We start from the raw sequence: 12,210 nt of genomic DNA, 5'->3' as shown, positions 1-12,210 counted from the left end.
AGCTCTTTCTCTGCAGTGCAGACAATGAGTTAACCTCAAGATTTGTGACGTTGATTAGGTCCCTCCTCCACCTGCTGGCACTGCTGCCTAATATTTATCAGACTTTACTGAGCTTCATATTAATAGCTTTTGGTTTTTTAAAAAAAAATGCACAACATTTGGTTGTAAATGTGTGCATTGGTTGGAAAATGAATTATTTATTACTGTCAGATTTGTAAATGGCTCAATATAGTTACTAACTGTATGTGGTTCCTGGAGTGACTTTTACAGATTGTAAATTTTAATTGATACGTAATAAAGATTCTGTGTTGAAATTGGTGCTTGCCATTATTTAATATGGAAATGCCTCCATCACATTCCTGTAGGGAGTTTTATTTCATTTTATGGCTATAATCTAGTTATCTGAAGAATTGCCCTTGCCTATATAAACTTGCCCAGATATTTTGATCCTCATATGAGAAGTAAGCCACGTAATTTTAACCGTTTCTTATTTATAAACAATATTCTAAAAGCCTACCTTGGCCAAGTTAAAGTGTCAGATAATTTAATTCAAACCCTTTTGGAATGTTCAGTCTTTAGCAAATAATAAGAATACTTTATCTGCAAATTATTGATTTGATTTCAGTGGTCCATTTTAAATATTAAATGGCGTTGATTTGCTAGACACACGTCTGGAGTTTCTCAGTCATCCAGGTCATGGTTGTCCCAAAGGTGCTTTTTCAAGAGGCAACTGGACTTTCTGGTTTTTCTTGAAAAATCTAGTCTTGATGTGTGTGTTCTTCTATGTTTTGCCATGCATTTATGAAAACAAAACAACCACTTCATAAACGCATGGCACAACATAGAAGAACAAACACATCAGGATTAGATTCAGCAATCCACCTGCATTTAAAAGACACAGGCCATTCTTCTGAAGACAGCAAAGTCCACAATTTGGACAGAGAGGACTGCTGGTTTGAAAGAGGGGCCAAAGAGGCCATCTATGTCAAAATTGAACAGCCCTCTCTCAACAGAGGGGGAGGGATACAACATCATCTATAGCCAATCTACAACACAGTCCTTTCAACAGTTGAAAGCTCCATCATTTGCACCACTTAGGTGATTCTGATGACACAGATAAACTTCCAGGTGACCTTACTGACCCGCTAAAAGAATGCAAATGACCAGCTGTCTGCAAGTATAAATCCTTCCATTCCATAAATCCTTCCATTCCGACCATCCAGTCAGAGCTGAAGAAGTTTCTTTGAAACATCTTCAGAGAAAAAACAGAAAGTCTAGTTGCCTCTTGAAAAAGCACCTTTGGGACTGTTCTAGAAATGTATTTTAAATTTAAAAATGATACCGCTTCCAGAAAAATAAAAATTACCCAGTTAGTTTCCCCCCCCCCCCGCTAGTTGAATGTGATTTTTTTTCTGGAATGTTGCTAAGTTATGAAGAATATAATACATCTCTTCTCCAAGACTCATTTCAAGTATTACCATTTTACATGTGCTTGCTTAAGAATTATGCTATTAGTATTAGTGAATAGCATTTTGTTAATTGTCTTTATTTTCCTCTTTCTGGATATAAAACTTCTGATCTGTGATCTAAAATAAAAGGAATAGGTAAGTTATCCACAGCTGATGGTAAAGCCTTTGCAGATCCTGAGGTGCTTCGCAGACTAACTTCCTCAGTCAGCTGTGCATTGGATGAAGCTGCTGCTGCACTTACCCGAATGAGAGCTGAAAGCACAGCAAACTCAGGGCAGATGGACAAGTAAGTATTTATCTGAAACTACTTGTTTCTTATATTTCTGCTGTAAAAATCAATTATTATTATACTATACTATACAGATTTCAGAAAATATTTATTTCTTAAATTGTTATGTAGTACAGATCATAGCTTGGAAGGGATTACAGAGAACATGCAGTTCTGCCTCTTCTCTGCAGGAAATTCAGCGCAGGGAATATTTGTGTAATCATCTGAAAGTGTCAGCATAGGAGTGGGGAGATCATCATTAGCAACTGGATTTGTACTCAAAATTATAAGCTTAAAGGATTCAGTTCATGAATTCTTCCTTAGCCATTTTTTTCCACATATGAAGTTGCATATTGTGCTGCAGGGCAAAACCACAGTAGACATTTTTCACATGACAGAAGATGTGCCTGCTATTTTTGTATAAAGATTTTAGTGTAATATTGGGACTGACTGTTTTGTTTTAAATTTAATTTTGCAAGATTTCAACCCTTAGGTTAAATACTGCTCCGGTATAAGATACGTACTATTAGTGAATCAAGGTCTGCTACAGATTCCACAGGGCTTCAATTTATAGAAGGAAGGGTCCACAAAATAGAATTTTAAAATGGATTTAGGGCAGATTAAGTTAAGTGTCAATCCTACACATGATACATTCTGTGATCCTCATCCTCTCACATTTTGATTGGTTCTTAAGTTTAAAATTAAATTATGTGTGCGCATATAAATATAGATTGTCCTCACTTAATAATTGTAATCGGGACTGGCAACTCTATCACTAAGCAACATGTTCATAAAGCACATGTGACCATGTTGACTTATGACAGTTGTGGCCGTTCCAATTGCCGTTCTAAAGAGAATTCTGCATAGTTGGCAGATCTCATAATTCTGCCATCTTCCCAGTTAATTTTGCTTGTTGGAATTTAGCAATGAAGTTTGCAAATGGAAATCATGTGACTGTGGGATGCCGCAGTATAATTTCAAGCCAATTACCAAGCGCCAAAATCATGTTCATGTGACCCTGGGAATGTTGCAACATCTGCTACTATGAGGATCTATCATAAGGCACCCTTATCCAGTACCGTTGTAACTTTCAATGGTTGCTGAACAAATATTCATTCAATGAGGACTATTTGTCTGTACCTAAATGCATACCTTGTTGATATTTTCACAAGTATGAGCCTCAGACAGTGACTTGAGGGAGAGGCAACAGTGTAAGATTTGTTGCTGGTCGGCAGCAAAGCATTGACAACCTAGGGCTCACTCCTGATCACTAGTGGGCTGAATATCATTCAACACTGCAGTACATTTACCTCTGTTGGAAAGCAAAGATTTTCTAAAGAACAAATAAATCAAATGGACATTAAATGCATAAACATATTATGCCTATATTTTGTGGATTGGCTGCAGGGCATTTGTTTACATTAATGAATATAAAAATTAATCTGGTTGGAAGAAAGAAGAATTATAAGAAAATAAAATAAGAAAATAAAATACAGAATAACTATGAATAATTAACAGTATTGTTCACAGAATTGGTGAGACAAACATTATTTCATCCATTTTTGGTAATAAGCATAAGTTTAAGTGATGTGTCTTGAGAGCTCATCTTGGTTTTTCCTATTTGATTCCCTGTATATAATACTGTTTTATGATCAGAATGTAAATCAAAAATTTATTTTACTGAAATTATATACTGTTGAACTATCCACTCTGTGTTACCCCCATGATAAGATGGGCAGTCAATAAATTTTATAAATATATAAATCCAGTAGATAAATACATTACTTTTGAAAAAAATTAAATTTGCAGTTGTTTGATATCTTTCATGTTTATAATTGTCATTATAAACTAAAAGATACATAATACAGCATATTAAAGATACTAAAATGTCTGTTAAAAAATTCACAGCATTGTATAAAGTCTTTGATTTCATATTATATAAGGGTTAGTTTTGCTTAATCAGTCTTTATAACAATTTGCTACTTTGGTTACAAGCTGTTGCATCACAAGTTCTCATATTTTCTCATGTTCATGTTAAGCCTATAAAACTAGCTTATTGAGGATGTTTGATATACCTCCAATATTAGGCTGCTACAGTTGAAAGGATTATTTCAGAATGTCAGCGTTCCAAGTAACGCACCCATAGAAAGCAGAACTCTGAGGCAGGCAAGTTCCTCAAAGAACAATTTATTGGATATATCGTATTGGCACAACTGGTGAAAGCTGACTGAAAGTTCCCGTGTCTTTCACCTAATTAAAAAGTAAAAGTTTCACCTTTCCCCCCAAATCACTGGTCACGCTGTCTAATCCAGGTGTGGCCGGTTGCTTGGTTACTTCACTCCTCCTCTGGCCAGCCACCTGTGAGAATGTCCTTGGTTTCCATAGGAAAACTTTATTGTTTTGGCTATAAAACCCCATCTAACTATTTCCCCCCTCCCACTATTGTGTGGCACCCTGAAGCCTCCAAGTTGGCCTTAGCCAGCTTTACTTCAGGATTGACACCATCTTTCAAAGAAATTGTCCTAAGAAGTTTAATGTACAAAAATTTAATATTACAATTTAAAAAAATTAAAGTGAAAACTTTGGATAAATATATTAATGGAGAAACATCAAATGCAGAGACATCAAAAATATATTAAATGGTACATTATAGTGTAGCAGTTCTTAACATACTAAAATGATTCACAAAGAATTCTGCAGATCAAGATCCTCTGGAGCTCTCTAGCAACTGGGGGCATCTGATTTAAATTTAAAAATAAAATAAAAAATGAATTGTAGACTTATATAGACAAAATGAAAGTGTTTACAAAATTAATTCTCAATACTTTACCTGTTGCTAAGCCTACACAAGCCTGGAATAGGCAGTTGTGTATTGCAAAGTTAGAGAATTCCCTACCTTTAATATATAGATTAAAACTTAATAATTTAAAGTAAATTTATATTTTGCTCAGCTATAATTCCAGTGAAAATTTTAGTTTCATTCATGGAAGTTGTATATATAGTCACATGAGATCGTGATGCTACAAAATTTGACAACTACTACATTAAATATGTGTTTAATTTTTTTAAAAATTAAAAAATTAAAATTAATTTTTTAAAAAACTAAAACAGATTTGCCTAAATTTGGAAAGAAAAACAAACTAAGCACAACTTAATTTTCAGTTGAGAGAATATTTGGAAGGATAGAGAGATTACTTTTAGATAGCTACTTGCTGCCTGTGAATTATTGGTGAATAGGGCATGGAAGAAATTTTGAAATGTTTCAAATGTAAACACTGCACATTCCCTGAATCACAGAATGGGCTATTTTTCATATTATTGAACCATGTTGATCTTTAAGTAGTAGCTTTGTTCAGATTAGAGCACTTCCAAAGTGGTCCAGATAGCTTACTTTGTAAAATTTAATTCTCAGAACATTTAAAAATAAATACAGCAATGCTAAAAGAAGCCAATTATCTTAGTAAATGGTGGGCTATAATTTGGACTTTTTGACACTGCAGCTTCATTTCCAGTAATCATAATATGTTTTGCTATATATCCATGACATCTATATTTTATGTCTATATTTTATGGTAATCTGTTACCTCTGTGAAATATTAATATATTTGTGCTAAGAATAACTTCCTCTGTATCTCCGTAGCCGCAGTTTGGCTGAAGCTTGTTCAGAAGGAGATGTAAATGCTGTGCGGAAGTTGCTTATTGAAGGTCGGAGTGTGAACGAGCACACTGAAGAAGGAGAAAGTCTCCTTTGTTTAGCCTGTTCAGCTGGATATTATGAACTTGCTCAGGTGTGTCTTTTTTCCATTATAATAGAGAAACTACACTTTTTATTTATAACACATTCTGAACATGACACACAATTCAGTTTGTTAATATTACTTTTGGATCAAATCCATTGTCGTGTGGACTAGACATCTGCTCAAGCTGAGACTTTGGTAGATCCTCAGCCATCTATCAGATTTCTGTAGAGTCTCTTAGCCAGGCGAGATTTTAAAGGTATCAAGGGTAAAGGTAATTTTCTCTCCATTCCAAATTTCACTCACTTAAGCAATTAATCAGTAGGATTGCTTTGGGTACCATTTTGTTCTCTAAAACTTTGTGCAATAGAAGCTTGCCATTAACCCAGAGGAGAGCAAATATGCATTGGAAGAGACAATTCTAAGCCTGTTTTTTGTATTAGAAGGAAGGATTGCTACATAGAGAGGTTTCAGCAGAGTTTCATGTCCCTTGCATAAAATTGTCATTCTATCTTAGTATTGTTTTAATTTTTGTGTGAATAGAAACTCTGTCCAGAATGTGGACTTTGGACAGAGACAGCCACTGGTTTGAAAGAGGGGTCAAAGAGGCCATCTACATTAAAACTGAACAGGCCCTCAACAGAGGGGGAGAGATATGAGGCCATCTATCCCCTGTTTACAATACAGTCCTTTCAGCAGTTGCAAGATGCTTCACTCCCATTTACACTATTCAGGTGACCCTGAGGGCACAGATAAACTTCCAATTGGCTTCAACTTTTCAGAGAGAGTGCTAACAAACAGATGAGTTCAAGGAATATAGATAGTTCCATTCTCCACCATTCAGTCAGAACAAAAGAAGCTTCTTTGATGAGAAGCAAAACATCTTCAAAGAAAAATGAAGTCCAGTTGCCTTTTGAAAAGGCATCTTGAGGTCTTAGCATACAAATGTATGATGCTGTGGCTTATGATTTCCAGCAATGTTTGCATTCTTTTCTGCAAGTCACAACTAGTTATTGTGGTAATGGGAAGAAGATAGGCTGTAGTGGTTTTCATTAAATGCTAGGGTGCAATAACTGCCTCAGAAAAGACCATGCAAAGTATATTGGTGTCAAGTCACAAAATTCTCTTTATAGTAGACAGAGCATCTACTATTTGCTTTTGCTTCATAAATGCTTGAACAGTACATACATGCTTTCCAACCACTTTCAAACTTAGAGGAAAAGTTTATATTGAATTAATGAGCTAGTTACTTTATTAAATGCATCATGAAATATCTCTATTGTACAATACAGCAGATGCACATTAAACATGATAAAATGATACAAATAAATAAAAGCACTTATCAGGAGTTCAACTTATATAAAATCTTTTTTTTTTTCATAACTGAAGATGGAGGTGAATTCTGAAGCTAAGCACAATACCAACTGCTGTTTCTATATAGTGATAGATATAAAGCATTTGATAGTTCCTAGATCACTGATGTGATGACCTGGATCATGGCACAAAAATAACAAAGTCATAAAAGTAGATAAATTCCCTTTAATACCTCTAATGTGGCCCCCAATGTCCGGTTATCCTTGGCTGGAGTTCAAACTCTTCCAAAAACAGTCTATAGTGGGAAGAAATGCAGTCCGAACCCAAAGTAAAGATAAATCAGAAATAAAAAAAACCAACACAAACCATGCTGAAGTAATTAACACGGCAGGCCAGGATAACAAATTGCAGATTTCCAAAAGATTAGGAAGCACACACAGTTGGGAGGACACCAAAGATTGACAAAGATAATGCACGCTTTGTTTCCAGCAAGGTGCTGTGTGCAAACGCCCTTCTTATATCCTGTTCTCCCAGCTGCAACTAATGAAAGGGATCAGGGCCTTTTTCTCTCCCGTAAGCTATGTTGCTCCCTTCTCTGTTCCTCCCTGCATGCCCTAGGATGAAGAAGGGGTGGGCTTGGGTCTTCCTCTGAATGCCTAGCTGGACTGTGCCCTTCCCCCGTTTCTTCCACAGGCACCAGAGCCACACTCCCACTCCCTGTCAGCTGCTAAATCTCCCCCTCAGAATCAGACTCCAACAAGGGCATGACAACTGTTGCTTCAACATCTTCTTTATACTCTGAACAATTACTTTAACCCCTTGACTCTCAGAAAGTCAGCTTAGAAATTACTAGATTTTATGTTCCAGAAAAATCTGAGACAAGTCCAAATAACAAGGAATATTCTTTCAGCCTTTCTCTATGGTAAAAAATGCACATGCACATGAAGATTTAATGTACAGCAGTCCTTACAATCAAACTGGGGCCAGAGTTTCCATTGCTAACCAGAATTTGCATCATAAAGCAATGTGGTTGTAAAGCACATTACTTAGCAACTGCAGTCCAGGTACTCCCTATTGCTGTCATTAGCCAAATTCTACTAGTCATTAGTTGAAAACCCACTGATTCTTAGCATTCCAGGCCTGATCCCTCCCAGCCTCAAGTCTCAGTAAGAGGAAATGGGGATTGAACAAATAGGTCTTGAAATTAAGTGTTTTGAATTCTAATAGTAAGCTGGAAATTCCAATTTGCATGTAGTGCTAAACAAAAATTAAAAATTAAAAATTCTCTGATTGATTCCTGCTGATAAGCGCATTTTGGTAGCATATAGCAGAACATGTTCATTCAAAATAAACTAGATTTTTAAGGATTTTGCATTATTATTGCATGTTGCATTTGTTATTCCCATGGAAGTTTCAGTTTGTATTGGATGTTGCAACTAATCATCTGACCAATGGAATATACAGAGATTACCATATGTTCAAAAAATGTATAAGGTAAACAAATTACATGATATTTGTAATTTGCTAATTGCTTATCAGATGGAATTTAAGGTATTGGCATGATATTAATCTTTAAAGTTCTAACAACTGACTATCTGATGGACAAGCCTCCTTCATTATGATTCTGTTTTACTAATAAAATTTGCAAGATAATCCTTTTGAAGATGCTTCTGGATCAAACCTTTCATTCTGGCAGACGGCAAAGGACATTGGACAACAAAGATTTTGCTTCCTGAACACTTTTGGGTGTATCTTACAGAGTTTGGGCTGCCGGTAATCATGTACTATTTTATAGTAATTTTTTGTTTGTACAATTATATAAAATTTACTAATTTTCACTTGCATTATAAGATACTTTGTGTAGCCTATGCATGTTCAGGCATGCATTTAGGGCATACTGCATAACATTTACATAACAGGTATAGTTTGGGCATGCCTAGGCATGCTTAGGTTGAATGGATGCAGCCTGGAAAGGCTATAAAAGCAGCTTGCATGCACAGATGCTACTGATTTTATTGATATCAGTTTCCATGTATTTTGATGCGATTGTTTCAATGCATAGAGTTGTGTATATACATGTAATTTATATAACAAGTAACTGGTAAGGCTTACTATAGGGCGATTGTTGATAGCAGAAATGCCTAGCCAGTGTCAGAAGAACTGTGATGTGTTCTGCTACATTTGTGCCAAGTACACGTTAAACCTCAAAAATGCACCACAACTGGAGTTTTTAAGAAAGCACTTTTATTATAAGATTGGTGACCAATGCAAGGCATGGGCTCTTCACATTTGTTGTGCAAGCTATGCTACAGCATTTAGAACTTGGCTCAGAGAAACTCAGAAATCACTGCCATTTGCAGGTTTGTCTCCTGCCTATGTGACCTGGAATTGGTGGTCCTATCCTTGGTTTCCTTGTCATGGTCAGAGCACAGTCTGATGGCAATGTGTTTCTCAAGGGCTGTACACACACACCCCGCAGGGAGGGCAGGACCTATTAGATTGGTCTTCTCCCGTCAACTAATGGACCTGGATGGGTTCCAGAAGGAGCTGGAGGTTATAACTGAAGATCTACTGTTCAGTCCAGCCGAGCTCTTAGTCATTGTTTGGAATAGGAAGGTGACTGAGGCTCTGGATAGGATTGCGCCCATGCAACCTCTCTTCACCCGTACACCTCACTGTGCCCCGTGGTATACAGAGGAACTGAGAGGGATGAAACGCATGAGGAAATATCTAGAGCGCCACTGGCAGAAGATGGGATGAACTCGATCGGACATGGTAAGACTTGCTACTAAGGCTTACCTCGTGGTGATTCATGCGGTGAATTGTAAATACTTCACACTAATTGTGTCTGCAGATAATCACCCAGTGACCCTCTTTAAGGTGAGCCTCCTCCTCCTGGGGAAGGAGGAGATTGAGGTCCATCTGAAGGGGCGCACTGAGGAATTTGGATTTTCTGGAAGACAAAATCACTTGACTTCATTCCCAGTTAGATGCCGGCATGATTGCTGGTCCGGTGGAAGCCCCTGAGGCAGGTTCTTGCCCTATTATCTGGGAACAGTTTGACCTTATTGCTCCCGAGGAAGTAGATAGGATCCCAGGGAGTATGTGTGCAATCACCTGTGTTTTAGATCCTTGTCCCTCCTGGCTTGTGAAAGCTTCCCAGGAGGTGACAGGCAGGTGGACTCAGGCAGTGATTAATGCTTCCCTACAGGAGGGGTTGGTGCCCCAGCACTTTAAGGAGACTGTGGTCCATCCTCTTCTTAAGAAGCCATCGCTGGACTCCACCCAGTTAGATAATTTCCGACCTGTCTCCAATCTTCTCTTTTTGGGGAAGGTTGTTGAGAAGGTGGTCATGTGGCAGCTCCAGAGGTTTCTGGTTGAAACAGATTATTTCAACCCTTACCAGTCAGGATTCCGGCCTGGATTTAGGACAGAAATGGAATTGGTCGCACTTTTGGATGATTAAATACCCCAATCTGCCTTCAACCATGAGAGCAGTGCCACATGACAATGTGCCAGTACTGAAACCACCAAGAAATGGAATTTAGATGAAACAGATGAAGATGCTGCACTAGTCAGGCACATACATTCACAATGATCTGAATTTTGATTTGGATATATCTGACGAGCCTCATCTCATAACACAATCAACATTAACTGACCTGGTCAAAGAGTTATGTTTGTAACATTCCATTTTATAGAAATCAGTTTTTACACAGTATCTGTTGGCTACGCTGCACACATGAAAGAAACATATAAAAACATAGAACTGTTATTGAAGCACATCCTGTACAGCAAATACAACTGGAATATCTATGAAAATCTAAAAGTAGTGGCTCTACTGCTTGGAATGCTGCAGGTGCTGCTCTTACATATGTGAATGGGACAGATGTGTAAGAGAATCCACTCTGATTGCCACTCTGAAAGACTTCAATTCCACGACAGAAGAATGAACCACTTGTTGACCCAGGAAAGATATTTTTGTCCCTGCTTCGCATAAAATTTGAACTGTTGAAAAATTTTGTGAAAATGATAAACAAGGGATAGTTAAGGTCTTTTTTTATATATGAGACAGATGTTTCCAAGAATAACTGATACCAATATTAAGGAAGACATTTGGTGGTCCACAGATCAAATATGTCACCAGTGACAAGCGGTTTAAAGGCCTGTTAGGCCAAGTTTTTAAGGAAGCAAAATTGAAAAATTGTCCAGTTGTCTCTTTTATTGCTCTGGGATTAAGGAATGCACATCCTTAGGAGCAGCATAGTTTACATTGGAGTTTGGTGTCATTGACAAAACCAACAACTTTATTAGAGAATAATCTTTTATGAGCATAACTTATTCGCAATTAGAAATTTCATAGAGTTCATAAATTTAGGGTTGTTGTTTTTTAATTACAGTTAGTCCTTAACTTTCAAGTGAAGTGAGTAGTGCCCATTTTATAATATTTTTTATCAGGGTCATTATAAAATCTGTCTTCTCTCATTGATTTGGGTTGTTGGCAATCCCTTGGAAAAGTCAAAAATTGGGATTCTGGGACATTATAATCATAAATACATACCGGTTGCCAAGCACCCAAATTTTGATCACAGCAGTTCAGGATGCTGCAAAGACTATAAGAACGAAGCCATCGTAACTTGAATGGTTACTAAAAGAAATGGTCATAAGTCAATGACTACCTGTATTAATTTTAAATTTTGTTTTCAACATTCTGGATTTTTTTTTAAAAAAAACAACCTTTAGTTCCCTTGAGTGCTTACGTACATAAAAAGTCACAAATTGTGATTGAGCTTCTACACATACAGTATGTTTACTATGATACTAAGATCTCTAATTAAACTTATTTAATCTTTTTCCCTCATGATGGTAATGTAAAAGGCAAATTTATAATGAAGGCTACTTTGAATCGTAATTTTATATAAACTTTTTATTTTTTAAAAAAGGAGTCATCTTGTTTTTGCTACATCAAGATGATATTCTAATTATAGTCACAATTCATTTTACAGAGTACTGTCTTTTTAATCTATGTAATCCAATAAGCATGTAATTTCAGATTGTATTTGCAACATCAACTTTAATTGGGAAAAATAGATGGTACTGTAAATAGCGGAAAAACCTTGCACTTTCTGAAACCTTGTTGGGAAGAGGAGATATTTTTGTCTCCTTTTCTCAGAAGTAAGATCCACATTAATCTGCTGCAGCCTACATGTACAATGGAAATTTCCTGATATTGGCTCAAAAAGAAGACCCCAAAAGATAGAAACAAAGCTTCTAAAGTGTAAAAACCCTATATATTTATTAAATCAAAAAAGGTGGACTTCACATCATTTAACAACCGGTTTGCCTAGTGCAGAACTGAAAATGTGAACTTGTGCGCGGCTTTGAACACACAGCGATTTCATGCGCTTGGCTTCCAACACAC

General features: G+C 36.7%; 1 protein-coding gene and 1 pseudogene across 5 annotated transcripts in view; both read left to right on the top strand.

Moving 5' to 3' along the window:
- Positions 1 to 12,210, top strand: part of ANKRD17 (ankyrin repeat domain 17) — a 125,944-nt gene that overhangs the window by 44,951 nt on the left and 68,783 nt on the right. For all 5 annotated transcript variants that reach the window (XM_026679873.2, XM_026679872.2, XM_026679874.2 and 2 more), the window contains exons 3-4: positions 1,599 to 1,755; positions 5,378 to 5,525. In XM_026679873.2, the coding sequence (XP_026535658.1) occupies positions 1,599 to 1,755; positions 5,378 to 5,525 (305 nt within the window). The remainder of the gene's footprint in view (positions 1 to 1,598; positions 1,756 to 5,377; positions 5,526 to 12,210) is intronic.
- LOC148128952 (uncharacterized) lies at positions 9,348 to 10,254 on the top strand (annotated as a pseudogene).

This window comes from Notechis scutatus, chromosome Z (genome assembly GCF_049901735.1).
Source record: "Notechis scutatus isolate UNSWTSFEM ecotype Mainland chromosome Z, rNotScu1.2, whole genome shotgun sequence".
In the NCBI taxonomy this organism is placed as follows: domain Eukaryota; kingdom Metazoa; phylum Chordata; class Lepidosauria; order Squamata; family Elapidae; genus Notechis; species Notechis scutatus.
The sequence above is the reverse complement of the archived record's forward strand: the minus strand, read 5'-3'. Positions and strand labels throughout refer to the sequence as shown.